The sequence below is a fragment of the Danio rerio genome, chromosome 5, assembly GCF_049306965.1.
Source record: "Danio rerio strain Tuebingen ecotype United States chromosome 5, GRCz12tu, whole genome shotgun sequence".
Lineage (NCBI taxonomy): Eukaryota > Metazoa > Chordata > Actinopteri > Cypriniformes > Danionidae > Danio > Danio rerio.
In genome coordinates this window covers 30,249,141-30,268,038 of record NC_133180.1, presented here as the reverse complement: position 1 = coordinate 30,268,038, position 18,898 = coordinate 30,249,141, and the positions used below count along the sequence as shown (strand labels likewise).

The 18,898-nt window shown below is 37.3% G+C and overlaps 1 protein-coding gene across 4 annotated transcripts in view; it reads left to right on the top strand.

Moving 5' to 3' along the window:
• grin1b (glutamate receptor, ionotropic, N-methyl D-aspartate 1b) overlaps positions 1 to 18,898 on the top strand; it is a 43,333-nt gene continuing 24,435 nt past the window's right edge. For 2 of the 4 annotated variants that reach the window (XM_068221045.2, XM_005171776.4), the window contains exons 1-12: positions 120 to 849; positions 3,863 to 3,997; positions 4,356 to 4,532; positions 9,474 to 9,571; positions 11,707 to 11,828; positions 12,534 to 12,708; positions 13,209 to 13,353; positions 14,860 to 14,946; positions 15,035 to 15,170; positions 15,261 to 15,388; positions 15,578 to 15,742; positions 17,484 to 17,602. In XM_068221045.2, coding sequence (XP_068077146.1) covers positions 601 to 849; positions 3,863 to 3,997; positions 4,356 to 4,532; positions 9,474 to 9,571; positions 11,707 to 11,828; positions 12,534 to 12,708; positions 13,209 to 13,353; positions 14,860 to 14,946; positions 15,035 to 15,170; positions 15,261 to 15,388; positions 15,578 to 15,742; positions 17,484 to 17,602 — 1,736 coding nt within the window. In that variant the 5' untranslated portion in view covers positions 120 to 600. 4 annotated transcript variants of the gene reach the window in all.

The following is an 18,898-nucleotide window of genomic DNA, read 5'->3' as shown; positions in this document are numbered from 1 at the left end:
ATACGCAACCGACTAGTCTCGTGTGACTTACACACATCAACGTTGTCCAATCAGTTCAATCACACGGTACTGTGATGGTCTGAGATTTTCCTCGCATTAACGCAAATGTTTTGAAGTCTATTCGACCGTGACAGCTCCGTGATATCAGGCGTAATCTGCGAGTGCGCGCGCATCAGTGCACGAGCACAGTTCTCAGCACCAAGGACAGCGTCTCTCACAGAGCATCAGGTCACCCTTGACAAAACCTTGACTACGATTCTATCAGGGCAAGAGCGAAAGAAGTGAACCACAACATTAACGCAAAACTGTTTTTCTTTTCCCACTCTCTCCGAAAAGAGAGTGCATGTGAGAGACGACTATCAACAGGAGCGAGCGTCATTTTCTCCAAAGGCGCGCTGGCATGGTCTTGTTGAATGTGAACGGGTGTGATGAGCGGGCTCAATGAGTGAAGCTCATTCCTCAGCGGAATAGACGGAGCTGATCGCATTCCGGTGCTGCTGGAGAGGAGGACGCGCTGCGAGCGGATCTGCCTCATCAACGGACACCGACACGCATCCTCCACGGGGCACTCGGCTCGACTTCTCAGCCATCCAGGGCAAAATGCGCCTGGTTCTGTTCGCCTTTCTCATCTCGTGCTCCTGCGCGAGAGGCGGATGCGAACCCAAGACTGTGAACATTGGAGCTGTTCTGAGCCAGAAGAGATATGAACAAGTGTTCAAAGACGCCGTCACCCAAGCCAACAATATCTACGGCAAAGATAAGTTCAAGATGAACGCGATTTCAGTCACCCATAAGCCAAACGCCATCCAGATGGCACTCTCCGTGTGCGAGGATCTCATCTCTAACCAGGTAAAACAGTCTGTTCAGGTCAGGAGCATACTGAATATAATAATAATAATAATAATAATAAATTAAATAGTTCAATAATATTAATAATTAAATTCAATAATATTAACTCAAATGTATCTTATTAAAAAGTTTATATTTTATAAATCATCTATCTATCTATCTATCTATCTATCTATCTATCTATCTATCTATCTATCTATCTATCTATCTATCTATCTATCTATCTATCAACAATATTACAACTAATGTTAGTCTAATATTAAAATATTTCTAATTATTTGCTTATAGGATGTAAAGTGCCAAGTCAAAGTAATTGTAATTTTTAAAAACATGTTCTTACAGAGCTAATATTTGTACATAGCTTATATCTGTCAATGTATGCTATGTTTGTGGGCTATCTATCTTAATATATTATTTATTACTGCTACTGATTTGGGTGACTCTCGCAATATACATAGTTAAAATAATTATGTTGTATGTTAAATGTTTGAATACAGCTTTGTTTTTAATTGCTTTCTTTTTTAATGTTATTTAAAATCGTTGTATTATTATTTCGTCAACAAGTGTTTCTGGCAAACGCGGGAAAAAAAAACACTTTCTGCTTGCCAATCCTCAAAAGTCAGAATCACAAACGTGGCTCACGGGCAGCCGTTTTTAGCCAGGCTTAGTTATTCTAATAACAAGTTATTCTGCAAGGTCAAACGCTGCGAATCTCGATTTGCACGGATGAAAACATGCAACAGGAACCAGGGGTCCATTTTGACCTTACCAGTGAGTGAGCATTCAGTGTACATTGGCGCGTTGGGAAGGCTGTGCGAGATGTGCTCAGAGGTTATGAACTGAGCCAGAAATAATTTAAGGTGCATTTGTGAGTCCGTGATTCATATGGCGTCTTGTAAATCTAAATTACAGAATAATTACAGCACTGGCCCCCTGCATGCAGCGCCATCGCATCCCCGCTGGCCCACCGCCTCTATTTTAATGAAAAACGTAAAACGAGGCCAACATGGCGCCAGCTTCGTATAACAGCTGGTTTGTTCGGGGAGAAAGCTCTAGTAGAATATGATGGGGCAGAGATTATTACAACACGGATTACTTTCCAAGTCACAGCAGACTAACAGATGCAATGCAGTTCGTGACATCCAACATGTAAACTCCAGATGTTGGATCAACACTTGACATTTTACTGTCAACTGACTCTTGCTTTGCTTTAGAAATGCGTCGACAACAAAAAACAAGATACAAACTACACATTCATTTATTTATTTATTTATGTTCCTTTCAGCTTAGTCCCTTTATTAATCTGGTGTTGCCACTTTGGAATGAACCACCAACTTATCCAGCACATGTTTTATGCAGCGGATGCCTTTCCACCCGCAACCACGTTCAAAAACGTTCAATTTAGCTTATTTAATTGACCTGTACTGCATGTCTTTGGACTCCACGCAGAAATGCCAACCTAGCCAAGATTCAAACCAGCAACTTTCTTACTGTGAGGCAATTGTGCTACCCACTGTGCCACCATACTGCCCAATTTGAATGTTTTACCATGTACAATTTACATAATAAAGTTTGGAAGTTTTGCTTTAAATAAAGTATAAAAATAATATATATATATATATATATATATATATATATATATATATATATATATATATATATATATATATATATATATATATATATATATATGCATACAAACAAATCAAATTAATTATAAATACCAAACATGTTATCACCATTTGGTAGACTAGATTTTGATTGGTCAATCTCAACACTTTTTCATCACATAAGTGATACAGTAAAAAATGGTAGAACAATCTTTACTCTAATTTAAAATGTTTCATTCTGACACACAAATTAGATGTTCATTCATTCATTCATTTTCTTTCGGCTTAGTCCCTTTATTAATCTGGGGTCACCACAGCGGAATGAAATGCCAACTTATCCAGCATATGTTTTACGCAGTGGATGCCCTTCCAGCCATACACTTGCATTCACACACACGCCCAATTTAGCAAATTCAATTCACCTATACCACATGTCTTTGGACTTGTGGGGGAAGCCGGAGCACCCAGAGGAAACCCACATGAACACGGGGAGAACATGCAAACTCCATAAAAAAATGCCAACTGACCCAGCCAAGACTCGAACCAGCAACCTTCTTGCTGTGAGGCGATCGTGCTACCCACTGCGCCACTGTGACACCCCAAATTAGATGTTTTTCTTCTTAAAAACGTGCCAAGCAAACACAGAACGTTCCCTGTTTGGTTTCCCTTTGGTTGTTTTCTGAGATTTAATACGAATGCTTACTGTAGTTAAAGTTATCCTCTCAAAATGTTGTAGGGAGAATGTTTTAAAACAACTTAAAGAGAACAAACCTTGATGGATTGTTATTTATGTGAATTTTCCTCAATAACCAGCAGAAAAAAACATTCTAGGGACCAGAAATAACACCTCCAAAATGTTCTAGGAAACAGAAATAGCTGAAGTAAATGCACATGAAATGACAGGTGTGAAAATAACACCTCAGTGAATTCTGTGGATACTTAACAGCAAAAGTAGCAAACAAGGAACTGTACCAATCAGTCAACTATTTCAAACCTGACTGGCTCGAGTTTTGTTTGTACATGGTGATATTTCAGGATGTTCCGAGTGAGCATATGTTATCAAGTAAAACATTTTTTGACAGTTTTGCCTTCTTCTGTGAGTTCAGCAGTGAAATAAGGTGGAAAGGTTTAAGAAAAAAAAACCTAAAATATGAGCTAATGAGAACAGCAAGTCATGAAATACTTAATATAGATTTAGCAAATGTTTAAGGATTGTTTTTTTTTTTTTTGTAATGTTTGTTAGCTTGGTGGTCAAATTAAACAGCAGTTAAGAGGGTTTCTACATTGTTTTTGTTATTAGGTATTAAAATTCCTCAATTTACAGTGCAGTTTAGGATTTTGTGACCAAATCAAAAAGCTTTTTTTTCAGATGTCATTTCCCACTCCTATCTTTGTGTCCTCAGGTTTATGCGATTTTGGTAAGCCACCCTCCCCAGTCCAATGACCATCTGACACCCACTCCGGTGTCCTACACGGCTGGCTTTTACCGTATCCCTGTAGTCGGCCTGACCACCCGCATGTCCATCTATTCTGATAAGGTGAGTGTGGGAGACTGCAGCCTACTATATTTGTGAAAGACATTTTTTTTTACCTTTTGAAGCAGATCAACTGATTTTTACTGATGGTCATCCTCCATGATTGTTGTCATTCATCAAAACTGAAAGATGTGATTAATGTTTACTCATTTTTAGAGCTTTAAAAACTCTCAGATCTCATTAGAATCGATTGACTGTTTTAGATTCATTAACACTCTTTGCCTTATGACATCTTGGCATGAAGACTGATGTTGGGATCCATCTCTAAATTAATTACAGCTAAAGTGATTAAATCCTAATGAACTGAAATTGCTTCGGGCCTTTGAGATTCACTAGTTCTTTCTCCCGACCGTCCATCTAGAGTATCCACCTCTCCTTCCTGCGCACGGTGCCTCCCTATTCCCACCAAGCCCAAGTGTGGTTTGACATGATGCGCGAGTTCCAGTGGAATCACATCATCCTGATTGTGAGCGACGACCACGAGGGCAGAGCGGCACAGAAAAGGCTGGAAACCCTTCTGGAGGAGAGGGAAACAAAGGTGAGATGCGTGGGCTGCCCACTTACATGGACCAAACGTGTACATGAGTGTGTGTGTGCAAGTCAGCGTGTGTTCCTGTAATCAGTATTTCAGAAGTCCTCTATATATGTTAAATGTTTCCTTTTTTCTGTTGTGTAAACACATTTCTTTCCATTGGCTAACATTATTTATGCCAGCAGCGTCTTAAGTGGTTTATCTGCAAAACTTTGTACTTTTCTACTCATCTCACATTGCTTTTTACCATAGTCAGATTCTCCTATTTGTCTATCCACAACAGGAACAAAATGAGGGACTTAGCCTGGGGCTGTGCAAAAAATCAACCAAAATATTAATGGCAGAGCATTTACTTTGGGTTTCTCTGAGAATTTAATCTTAGCAACAGGCTATGAATATGATTTATTGAGTGTTCTCCATGCAGCTATGCGCTGCTTAATATTTCACATCATTTAATAAAGTATTTCACCAAGAATTCAATGGTAAAGATAGTTATGCACAATGCAAGTTTAAACCTTGTTCTCATTTGCACATGTGTGTATACACAAATTCACATATCGTCACTTTGGAATTATAAGGTTCTATCTGCGTCCTAAATGATTATGACATATTATATTGAGCCTTAAAGTTTTTGCATTTCATTTAGCAAACAACATGTGTGTAACAATTCTCTTTCATTAACATGACAGAGACCTTAAATGTACTCAAATGTACTTAAATGTACATCATTAAAATTCTCTTCAGTTTGCAAATTGAGGTAAAAATAACAGAGCAAATGCAGATTGAACCTTCTGACTTAAAAGTCATTTTCTACTTGGAATTATACCCAAAACCCAATAAGTTAAGGTAACTCAAATCATTTGAGAAAACCAATTGCAACAAACCCTTAGTTAAAAGGCTAATCCCAATGAGTACTGTGAACTTACTCCATTTAAGTTGAAGTAATGAGGTATTTAATTAAATTATTACCTTCAACACTGAGTTCAAAACTCTTTTCAAATGTGTAAAATTGACTTTCAGTGAATTTGGTGTTAACTACACTCTACACTATTTGGTAAAGTAGACTGTTGGATTTTAGGGTGTAAGGTTCTATCAGGCAGATCATTAATTGAAGCATTAATTTTCAAGAAAAACAATCACAAAAAATATAAATTTGTGTTGGAACAACATGTTGATGTTTGAGATTTGAGTTACATTTTTGCTTTCTGCAACATTTATTTAGTGTTAAGATAAATATTTTTTCTTGTTCAAAGCATATAAGGTTGTGCTATATCCAGTGCAGCTGTTAATTATATAGATAAAAATATGGGCGACGCAGTGGCAGTAGGTAGTGCTGTCGCCTCACAGCAAGAAGGTCGCAAAGACATGCGGTACAGGTGAATTAGGTAGGCTAAATTGTCCATAGTGTATGAGTGTGTATGGATGTTTCCCAGAGATTGGTTGCAGCTGGAAGGGCTTCCGCTGCGTAAAATATATGCTGGATAAGTTGGCGGTTCATTCTGCTGTGGCGACCCCAGATTAATAAAGGGACTAAGCTGAAGGAAAATGAATGAATATAAATATTGTAATATTTATTGAATTTTATGCTTTATATGAACTTTTGCATTCTATCAATTGAATTATACTGTATGTCCCAAAAATCAAATTAAGTATTTTTTCCTTTAAGGCTTAATGTCAAATTTAAGGACTTTAAAAGAAAACAGGGTCGAGGCAGTGGCGCAGTAGGTAGTGCTGTCGCCTCACAGCAAGAAGGTTGGTGTTTCTGTGTGGAGTTTGCATGTTCTCCCTGCCTTCGCGTGGGTTTCCTCCAGGTGCTTCGGTTTCCCCCACAGTCTAAAGACATGCAGTACAGGTGAATTGGGTAGGCTGGAAGGTTATAGGTTGTGGCTGGAAGGGCATCCGCTGCGTAAAACATATGCTGGATAAGTTGGCGGTTCATTCCGCTTTGGCGATCCCAGATTAATAAAGGGACTAAGTCAAAAAGAGAATGAATAAATGAAAACAGACAATGAGCAAATGTGTTTAATAAACATTGAAAAATGTTTCACTGACTATAAACTATATATACAAATAAAAATATTTTTACAATTAATATATTACTTTTTAAATAAACTATTTGTTTTTCAACAATGTAAAATGTAAAATTTTATCTCAATGTCAAAAAATGCTTCTAAATCATCACATTTACACACATCCTTTAAGTTTCAGGTTGTTTCTCAATTTTGTGTGTGTCGGCATTATTTAGTCGACTCTGATTTTTGTTTCTTTCTAATCTTTCCCACTGTCAATGGAGCAATTTGACGATATGACAAAGAAATCTGATCCTGATTGGTCCTCTTGTGTGCTTTTCAAAATGCTGATTGGCTCACAGAAAGAACCTTATAGAGCCAAGCAAGAGTTCAACTTTGCAGATAAAACTTTTTTATATTTTAAATAAAAAATCTTAAAGTGTAAACAACTTATAAAAAAACAGCACATAATGTAAATAAGTGGTCATTTAATAAGAATATGTCAATAACTCAATTTTGACAAAAATGTCAGATCTTCTAAGGTGACGATATGTATTGTCTAAACGAAAACAAGAAAAAAAAAATGTTAATCCATAAAATAAGCATTTCTTTGGGATCTGAATCCATTAGCATGGCACCGTATTTTTAGGACAACCGCAATGTCCTTGCAATGTCATCCCCAGTAATGGCAGCCTCAAGGCCAGCTGTTTTTATGTGCACATTCTCAGACTGTTCTGGGAATCAGTAGAAGGGCTCATGAAAGTCTTTCACTAGTGTTTGTTATTACGGAAAAAAAAACTTTGCTGGGAAACTGTCAAATACATGCACAGTCACTGCATTGAGTTGAAGTCAGAATTATTAGCCCCCCTTTGAATTTTTTTTCTTTTTTTAAATATTTTACAAATGATGTTTTACAGAGCAAGGAAATTTTCACAGTATGTCTGATAATATTTTTTCTTCTGGAGAAAGTCTTATTTGTTTTATTTTGGCTAGAATGAAAGCAGTTTTTAATTGAAAAAAACATTTTATGGTCAAAATTATTAGCCCCTTTAAGCTATATATTTTTTGATAGTCTACAGAACAAACCGTCCTTATACAATAACTTGCCTAGTTAGCCTAATTAACCTAGTTAAGCATTTAAATGTCACTTTAAGCGGTGTAAAAGTGTCTTGAAAAAGATCTGGTCAAATATTATTTACTGTCATCATGGCAAAAATAAAATAAACCAGCTATTAGAGATCAACTATTAAAACTATTATGTTTAGAAATGTGTTGAACAAAATCTTCTCTCCATTAAACAGAATCTGGAGGAAAAATAAACAGGCGGGCTAATAATTCAGGGGGTTTAATAATTCAGACTTAATCTCTATATTAATTACATGAATTAAAAAAATGAAAAGTATTAAGAACATAAACGTAATATAATCCACACATATACATTTAATCTATCTGAACTTTAGCTTTTGCTTTGTAAAAGCTATGAACTCTGCACAGACATTAAGAAGAACATATGAATCTGGATTCTAAGGCTCTGAAGAATGTGCATTATCTTGCTGGAGTGCTTGAAATATCTTATTGTGGGCCATATGTCTGGACAGAATGGTCTTGTAGCCGCAGCTTGCTGTGCTTCATGGACTGTAGCTGATGTTCTTTTACGGTAGATTGATAAATAAATTTAAACTGATGGATGGGATGTAGTGAACTGGATTAGACTGCGCTTGATTGTACCACACAATTAACAAACAGCAATGCATTAGGGGGAAAAAAAACAGTTCAGATGATTTGGCCTTTATTATTAATCATGGCACAGCAACGAGCATTCTCAGAGCAAGTGATTTAATTAAATACAAATCAAAAGGTATTAAAAATTCCAATGAAACTTTATGAAAAGCATTAAGGCAAGGGGAAATTAAGGGGAGAATATGCAACGTTAGATAAGGTTGTCTGCTGTATGTAGTATTTGTTGATGGTTTTGCAAGCCCCAGGATTAGAGTTTCCCAATTTGAAGCAGAAAAGTGGAGTTTTGTTGGAATGCTTTACTGCGCACCATTTATAACTGTTTATAATATTCTGTGTCTGCATATTTTCTCTGTGCACATTATTCATCAGAGTAAAAACAGGAACTATGAAAACCTCGACCAACTGTCCTTTGACAACAAGCGAGGACCCAAGGTATATTTGCATGGTCAATGCACGCCGCCCAAAAAGTTATCTGAAAGTAGCCACTAGAAAAGCAGTCAAAACAATCAACAATCCGATTCCAGAGATCCTTATCCTGCCAGCACGTCTATTTATTTGTTTGGATTCTTTTTATGATTTCAATCGAGAATGGGTTATTTTTTCTGTTAATGCGTATACAAAAAAAAAAAAAAAGAATCGCTCCCCCACCTCTCACTTTTTTATTTTTGTATAAAGGAATGCATGTATTGAAGCCAGCAAGATTGCAAGTCTATTCTTTTGACACAGTGCGTGGAGATCTGGTCGTGTGGGACAGGCACTGTCCAGATGTTACTCCCACCTTTCTGCAGCATTTCTTCTTTTTTGTTGGGTTTTTTTTTTTGGTTTTGGTTGGGAAAGAAGCCACCACCACCACCTTCACCTGTTTTTTGCTTTCCGGTTGCATCAATCTTCTTCTCCCTCTTCCTCTAACATGCACGTGTTTCCTTGGAATCTTGATTCCCTTGAGTTTGCATGTGAAATGCAGAATTTTTTTACCTGCTCCAAGCTTATTTAAGTTTTTTTGAGTTACGCAGATTATCTCAGAACGTTTTTATTTTTACTTCATTTTTTAACCCCCTTCTCCCTTTACCCCCCCAAAAAAAATAAAAAAAAGAGAGAGAGAGATGGAGAAAAAAAAAAAAAACGAAAGGGCTCAAAAGAGCATGGTTCATGGTGGGGATGAGTCAACTTCTTGACTAATGTTGTGTCCTAATCCCAGGCAGAGAAAGTCCTCCTGTTCAGCCAAGACACAAATCTGACGGCTCTGCTCCAGGAAGCCAAGGAGCTTGAGGCCCGAGTTATCATCCTGTCTGCAAGGTGAGTTCATCTCCACCGCTTGACCCACCAGACTGCTAATCGCTAATGCTACTGAATAATACATGTGGCCACGCTGAGGCTGACGAATAGTGCTGGCTAATATGGTGAAGCTTGTGTTGGAAAATTGTGAAAAGATGTTTGTGTATTATGGTCAATTTATCAGAAATGAGCAATTGGGTTCTATTCAATTCATTCGGAATTTTCCACATTTCAACGGTAGTTGAATTGGATTTTTGAAATGTAATGATATCATAAAATGTTAAAATAGCTGGGAAGTAGATACACTTTAAACAGATAATTATAATTGATTTTATTTTCATTTATGTCAGTTCAAAATCAGGCTTGCTATTCAAGTCAAAGTTCATTTTAGAGTCTAAGGGTGCTTTCACACCTGTTGATTGATTCTTTTGTTCCGAAACAGGGATTCAAATTGTTACAGTGTTGCTCTTTGTTCCTGGTGTGGTTCGCTTTCACACGGCAAAGTTTCTAAATGGACCAAAAGAGCTAAAACAAGTCACATGCGAGTAAACTCTCCAGACATTTTCATGTGTCCTTATTTTAATTTATACAATGAGCAATAAGACATTATAAGTGAAAAGCTGTGCTTTCATTTTGAATGGTCACACCCACAGACATCGTCACCAAATATAAATCAGAGGTAAGAGTAAGACTTTCTCATACATAGCCGTTGGCTAGAATTATGCATTATTACAGTATAGAGAGAAATAACAGATAAACCAAGACTGCTGTTCGGTCAATTTTCCTAATGGATAAACAGCTCTCGTTTATAGTTAGCATGCGTTCACTTTTGTATTTGACATGAAATGCACATTTATCTGTAGAAATGACATCCCGCCCTACTCATAATTCTCTCTTTATATAACCGTATGCATATTACATATCCATAACACACTGTGATATTCAGACTGATTGTTTTGGTGCGGATCCAGGCACAATTGCTGGATTCACATATGCCAAATGAACCGTGCAAACTGGGGAAACACGCCAGGTTCCAAAACAATAGTCTAGGTGTGAAAGCACCCTAACTTAACCTAAAATCTGATACATTATTTTCACTTGGGTCCATTTTTTAAAGGTTTGTGTCAAGTATATTTCTTTTGTTGATAACATTTTAGTTCTTAAGTTTTTTTTTACTTTAAATGACTGTGTGAAGGCCAGGGGAACTAGGATTAAATGTATTCATTTAAAGTCCCTGTGAACCGCAAGCTGTGACCGTTATTCTTTTCGTAATGTAATGCAGTTCTGAGAGAAACAGAATTTTAAATGAGCAGTGGGCGTGGTTTATTTTTTCTACCACGAGCTGAATGGACGTAGTAAAGTAGACATTTCTTTCAGAAAGGTCAGTTTAGAAGCGCTATTACAACCTAACAGACACCTCCTGCTCACCAATTGGACAGTTGGAGCAGCGTTAGCCAAGCCCATTACCTCAAAAATCATGTAATCTAATAAATGAACTGAAAACAAACAGGAAGTGCATTTTCAGATTTCAATTCAAGATTACAAGGGCAAAGTATTTTTTTTTCTTAATGACATGCACAGATGAAAACTAGCAATGTAAGCTAACAAAATCATATGGTTAGTTATGATTTCTTGGGGACTTTAAATTTTCATTATGGACAGGACTAACCAAGAGAACTGATCTGTAAGTGTAACACACCCTAAAAGACAATTTACTGTGCATACCCAAACAGCTTACAATTTCTGTGAGGTTAAGCATTACTGTTAAAGCAAACATTATGTCCAGCCGCCGCACAAACACTTCATAAGGTGTTGTCTGGCTAAATGAGCCAACATCTAATTTGTAAATGAGATTAAAATGTCAAACAGTTTCTGTGCCCTTCATGAGTCACTCAATCAGGCGCACACAGATTGACTTGAGGGGAAATCGGAGGCATCCCGCGTAATAGATTTAGACATGTTTTACACTCGAGTTGGTGACTAAAAGCATGGTCAAATCTGTCTACAAATACTGTATTTAACAAGAAACACGCAATCAACCCAAGCTCAGATGTTTGAACTGACAGATTCCAAGTGGACTTTCTCATAATCTGAAAAATGTAGGTGTTTATTGCAATGACTCCAATTCGTTACAACCAATCTTTATCCGATCACAGTGAAGACGAAGCCGCGGCCATTTATAAAGTGGCACGCCAGCTCAATATGACAGGCTCTGGTTACGTGTGGCTGGTTGGAGAAAGGGAGATGTCTGGTAAAGCACTGAGTGAAGCCCCAGATGGTATGTACTTTTCATCCTCTCCATTTTCATTCTCTTGCTCTTTCTCTCTCTCTCTCTCCCAGGCTGTTTAACAATTTGAACATGTTTGCCTTTTAAGCTTTTTATACGATTACAATTTGCAATCCCCACCGACGAATCAGTGTCTGTGCTGTACTTGCGTGTTTAAACGTTTAAACAGCTGCGTGTTTAAAGGTTTTAAACACAGTGACTCTTTACTCATTGTACTGTGCTTTATGTCTAATGTTTAATTTGTTTCATTTTTGAGTGTTTGTCCTTTCTTTCAGTAGACAACAATTGATGCAATAGAGAGTTGTGGTAATCCATATTGGTTTGAGTGTGCATACATTTTTTAAGGTTTGGCTTTCATGAGTTTATTTGTAAGTGACGCTTTGCTACTTCCACATTGAGGTGTGGATACGATGGTAAGCGACAATCGCATTTCTTTGTTCCTGGCTTCTTTATATACACATCCGTGTTCAACTTCACGTCATTCTGCTCAGTGCTGACCCTGTCCTAACCCCCCATGACTTTCACAGTCCTTCTGTCTGTCTTGAGACAATTCGTTGCTCATATGCAATGCACGTTTTTTGTTTCTCTCTCTGCCAATGTGTGCGTTTCTTTATTATTATTATTATTATGAGTATGCCTCTTAAAGTCTTGTTGTGAGGCACTGGCCAACACCATGTAATGTTGTCAACTGGGCAGGCTTGCTCGGCCTCCAGCTAATCAATGGCAAGAACGAGTCTGCGCACATCTACGATGCCGTGGCTGTGGTGGCCCAGTCCATCCAGGAGCTCTTTGAGAAGGAGAATATCACAGAGCCTCCTCGAGGCTGTGTTGGCAATACAAACATCTGGAAGACTGGCCCACTCTTCAAACGGTGAGGCCAGGGATGAGCGCTGGCTAGCAGTCGCTAGCTTTCCAACCAACCAACCATCCATTAGCTGTCATGCATTACCATACATTACCACTGGTCTGGCACTGACAAGAGTGGAAGCTTTCACACCGCAAACATTGAAATCCCAAGCATTCGGCTTCTAAAACCATTCCCTGACTCCTCAATTGGAGGAATATTGGAGTGCAAGGACACAACAAGCCTGTTAAGTTGTTGATTACATTGGCCTTGTGAAATCTGGTGGTACCAATTTGAGACCCCTACAGGTGTCATTTCTGTTCTCCTATGTCTGTGCCTGCACAATATGTGCCATCCCACCCTACACAACACCCCATAATCTTCCCTAGTTAGTCGTCATATCTTTACCCGAGACACACCTGCATCTCCCATCTAATCTTCCATTACTTCCAGTCATCGTCAATGTCCTCCTTTGTGTTTAAATGAGCATTTTGTGCCTTTTCTAAAATGCCCCTCTGGTGTACTAGAGTGCTGATGTCATCCAAGTATCCAGATGGCCTGACAGGCCGCGTGGAGTTTAATGATGACGGAGACAGGAGGTTCGCCCACTACAGCATTCTGAACTACCAGAAAACCCGGCTGGTGCAAGTGGGCGTCTACAATGGCTCGCAAGTATGAAATCGGCTCAGCCTTTTTAATGAGCTGTCCTTCTGCTTGGCAGAAATATTTGGACAGCAGCACACTGTAATCTTATTGTAACACTTTAGCATAAGGTTAAAGCTTTCCATTTAGTGAGCCATCAGTGCACAATGAAAGCACATATTTCTCTAGGTGAATTTTTATTTGAAATATTCTATAGTTTGGCCGGCACAGCGGCTAAGTGGTTAGCATGGTTGCCCTAGCAAGGAGGTCACTGGCTAGACCAGAAGGCATTTCCGTGTGAAGATTGCATGTTCGCCCAGTGCTTGTGTGGGTTTTCTCCGGGTGCTCCAGTTTACCCCAAAGTCCAAAGACATGCGGTATGTGTGAATTGGATAAACTAAATTGACTGTAGTGTGTGAACGAGAGAGTAGTTGAGTGTTCCTCAGCGCTAATAATTGTACTCTCTGTGCTGGTTTGTGGCAGCATTGGGTGGTTCATTCCACTGCCGTGACCCCTGATGAAAATAAGCAAGGAATTAGTAAGGAAAGTGAGTGAGTGGGAATTCGAGGGCCCTATCATTCACCCGACACAATAAGCAAGATGTGTTTGGTGCGATTTGTTGCTATTTTTTAGACCAACGCAACGCTTTGCACCACACTGTTTAAATAGCAAATCCAGGTGGTGTCAAGGTGCGTGAAAGTGCATTATGGGCATAAGAATAGGACATTTTTTGCATATAACTCAGTTGTTTGACCACACTTCGTTATTATTGTTTATTTATTAGTTTGCTGGAAATTAGAACTGAATTTTGTTTTGAAACAAATCTTTGTGCTTAACAAATAAAAATAAATATGTAGGCTAATAAATGTCTTCAGTGGAGTGCATACAACACCGTTCCTTATTCACAAAAGTAAACAAGAGTAAAAGTAAAGAGGCCAAATGGAGGAGGCTCGTTCTTTATCCTCCAACTGCAGATGGTCTGTTTAACTGTTTTATCACTAGCGAAGTGCTCAGTTTTAATTTCTGTTATAAAACAAAATTTTCATTATAAATATGATGTCCACTCATACTTCTGTAAATTGTTTTTTTTGTGTAAATGGAAGATTGTGTAAAGGGATTTATTGCTATTATTATCAAGAAGAATTGTGTAATTGTTTTTAGTTTTCTTTAAAAAAACTTTAATAGATTGTTGGTGTTTGGATGGGTATTGGCCCGTTTGGGTAACATTACTTCGTAAACTTTTAAAATAAAGACCTGTTTAAAATGATTTAAGAACTACAAGACAACATTTCTGTGAAATTTAAGACATTTTAAGACTCTTTAAGACCCCGCGGACACCCTGCTATAGTTTGTCACTACTTGCATGACTCAGAAACTCTTGTAATTTGCAACACAGGAGACCATGAAGTAAACCTACTGCATGTTCTCATACACAAGGATTGTTTAATATAATTGCTTTACAATACAGCAATTGCAACAGTAAATTAATGTAGTGTGATGAATGAAGGCAACTGACGGAAAAACTAATTGTTCCAGGTTGTAATGAACGCTCAGAGGAAGATTATTTGGCCAGGAGGAGAGACTGAAAAGCCGAAAGGCTATCAGATGTCAACAAGATTAAAGGTACGTCTCATTGCAGCAATTTTAATACGTCTTTGTTTTAGGAGGAGGGGGTGTTACATTTACATTTACTTATTTTTCCCACTGATAGATTGTAACAATTCATCAAGAGCCCTTTGTCTACGTGAAGCCGACTTTACGAGATGGAACCTGTAAGGAAGAGCACACTGTAAATGGAGTCAAAATCAAAAAAGTGATCTGCACCGGCCCAAACGAGACCATTCCAGGTATTTATTATGTGTTATATCATAGTGTATGCTATTGTTTTGGATTGCAGTTGTGCTTTGTCTGGATCTGACTGGCTTGTATAAATACAGGTCGCCCCATAGTGCCTCAGTGCTGCTATGGGTTCTGCATTGACCTTTTGATCAAACTTGCATTCACAATGAACTTCACCTATGAAGTGCATCTTGTGGCTGATGGCAAATTTGGCACTCAGGAGCGTGTGAGTAATATGATAACTTTATTGATTTTTCACCTTCCTGAAGCTTTGCATGTCTTTTTGTTTTCAAGGTCATGCCATAGCCTTTCCCAGCTCTTCTTCACAGAGGCTGTTGAGAATCTGCTGAAATGTACATGAAGTAAAGGCCATTGATGCATGACAAATTGCTTAGTGTTATCTTCCTGATACCAGGTAAATAACAGCAACAAGAAAGAGTGGAATGGCATGATGGGAGAGCTTCTGAGTGGCTTGGCAGACATGATCGTGGCTCCACTTACAATCAACAATGAACGAGCCCAGTACATAGAGTTCTCTAAACCGTTCAAATACCAGGGGCTCACAATACTTGTCAAAAAGGTGAGTCTCAGATAATCTTGGATAATCAAGTATTGTGTTCAGTTTTTAAATTAGTTTTTAATTTTACATACAAGTTTACACCCTCCGGCCACTTTATTAGGTATAGCTTACTAGTACCGGGTTGGACCCCCTTTAGCCTTCAGAACTGCCTTAATCCTTCGTGGCATAGATTCAACAAGGTACTGAAAATATTCCTCAGAGATTTTGGTCCATATTGACATGATAGCATCACGCAGTTGCTGCAGATTTGTTGGCTGCACATCCATGATGTAAATCTCCCGTTTCACCAACTCTCCAAGGGGCTCTACTGGATTGAGTTCTGGTAACTCTGGAGGCCATTTATCTACAGTGAACTCATTGTCATGTTTAAGAAACCAATCTGAGATGATTTGCACTTTATGGCATGCGTGTTACCCTGATGGAGGTAGCCATAAGAAGATGGGTACACTGTGGTCATAAGCCTGAACTGTTGATACTCGGCAGGATGGATTTATGCTTTCATGTTGTTGACGGCAAATTCTAATCCTACCGTCCAAATGACGCAGCAGAAATCGAGACTTATCAGACCAGGCAATGTTTTTCTAATCTTCTATTGTCCAATTTTGGTGAGCCTGTGTGAATTGTAGCCTCAGTTTCCTGTTCTTAGCTGACATGAGTGGCTCCCAGTGTGATCTTCTGCTTCTGTAGCCCATCCGCCTCAAGGTTGGACGTGTTGTGATGGTTGAGATGGTTGTGCATGAAAATCCCATCGGACCAACCACCATGTCACGTTCAAAGACTCTTAAACCATCTTTCTTCCCCATTCTGATGCTCTGATTGAACTGCAGCAGATGGCCTTGACCACTTCTACACGCCTAAATAGATTGAGTTGCTGCCATGTGATTGACTGATTATAAATTTTAGTTAACGAGCAGTTTGACAGGTGTACCTAATAAAGTGGCCGTTGAGTATATATATATATATATATATATATATATATATATATATATATATATATATATATTCAGTTACAGTTTATTTGATCTTAAGTAACAGTAACAGAACTTGTCCAAAAAAGAAAATCGAAAAAACTGAATATTTTGAATTAGTTTTTATTTTTACGTTTTGTTGAAGTCTCATGCCAGTAATTGTGATTAGTTAATTTTTTTGCATTTAATTTTTTGTTTTATTAGTTTATATTCAAGCTATAGCTACATCATAAAATACTATAGTATATATTCAGCTACTTTTTGTTTGATTTTAAGTATCAGTAACAGAACTGTACCTCCTCAAAAAAATGACATTTGAAAAAAAAAAAAGAAAAAAAAAAACATACAAAGAAATACAATGCATAAAGCTAATATTAATCACAGCATTTAAATTTTTGCATAAGACTATCTCGTTAAACCTACATTATACCCTGGGGCCAATGAGAAATGATCTGGGGTCAGTTTCATTATAGTTTACATCTTCAAGTTTCAAATAAAGTGTCTGAAATGTAATTAATTTTTTGGGAAACATCCACTGGGAACATGACTTTCTGGGACAGAAATAGTATTACAGTTTCTTGATTTAATTGAATTCCCTGAAGTGGGCTTATCTTTGTACACTGAGAAAATGCTGTGGTAAATCAGTTGACTCTGGCATACAGTGAAATCTATTAATACACCTCTGACCAGCACAGACGTCGACTCCATTTGATGTTCCATATGGCGATGTGGGTGGTGTTTGTTGGATTGGATAAAGCTATGTTGTTTTGCAGGAAATACCACGCAGTACACTGGACTCGTTCATGCAGCCCTTTCAGAGCACTCTGTGGTTACTGGTGGGTCTATCGGTCCATGTTGTGGCGGTGATGCTCTACCTATTAGACCGTTTCAGGTAAAGGACAGCATTTTATAATGTAGAAATCCTGTCATCATTTACCTAAACAGTATTTTTTAGGTTAATTTATTGTTGATGTTTTTAGCACAAACCTATATACAGTTGAAGTCAGAATTATTAGCCCCCCTTTGAATTTTTTTTCTTTTTTAAATATTTCCCAAATTATGTTGAACAGAGCAAGGAAATTTTCACAATATGTCTGATAATATTTTTTCTTCTGGAGAAAGTCTTATTTGTTTTATTTCGGCTGGAATAAAATCAGTTTTAAATTTTTTAAAACCATTTTTAGGACAAAATTATTAGACCCTTTAAGGTATATATTTTTTCTCGATAGTCTACAGAACAAACCACTGTTATACAATAACTTGCCTAACTACTGTAACCTGCCTAGTTAACCTAATTAACCTAGTTAAGACTTTAAATGTCACTTTAAGCTGTATAGAAGTGTCTTGAAAATTATCTAGTAAATTATTACTTACTGTCATCATGGCAAAGATAAAATAAATCAGTTATTAAAAAATGAGTTATTAAGCTATTATGTTTAGAAATGTGTTGAAAAAAATCAACCCATTAAACAGAAATTGGGGAACAAATAAACAGGGAGGCTAATAATTCATGGGGGCTAATAATTCTGACTTCAACTGTAAGTTGTTGTTTTAAGCAGCAAAACAATAAATGTATATTATAGCTGTAATTTGTTTCTCATACATTAGAATGCTATGTTAATAATATTTTTAAACACAAAAAAATCATGTATTTTATGCAGGATTTACAGCAAGTGTCTTTTGTTATAGTTTATATAACAAAATAACTTGACAGGCTTATTTACAACAATCATTTTATAGCATGTAAATCACTCTACATACCAAATACTACATTTTTACATTTTATTTATTGTCTGCAAGAAGTTTTGTCATTTAAAAAAAAACATTTTCTTATTTTCTCTGTTCAAATGTGCTACCTTTCATTATTTTCAGGATGAAAAAATCCATTGAATTAAACTGCTGTAAAAATGCATTAAATAAATATTTTTTTCAAATGTTTCTGCATAAATGTGTAAATCAACCTCAGTCCTGATCAAAACTACTAAATGTTTTTAGCTCATTAATAGGATTTTAACTCTTTATTTGCCAAGTTCACAAATGATGTCACTGATTTGGTGAAAAAACACACAAAATAACGTATTTTCAATATATGAACATGAAAGATGAGTAACAACACTACTTTTGATGCATTGTTAGTTTTTGTGCAGCTTAAGATTTTCATTCTTTCTGATTTACTGTTGGTGGCTGT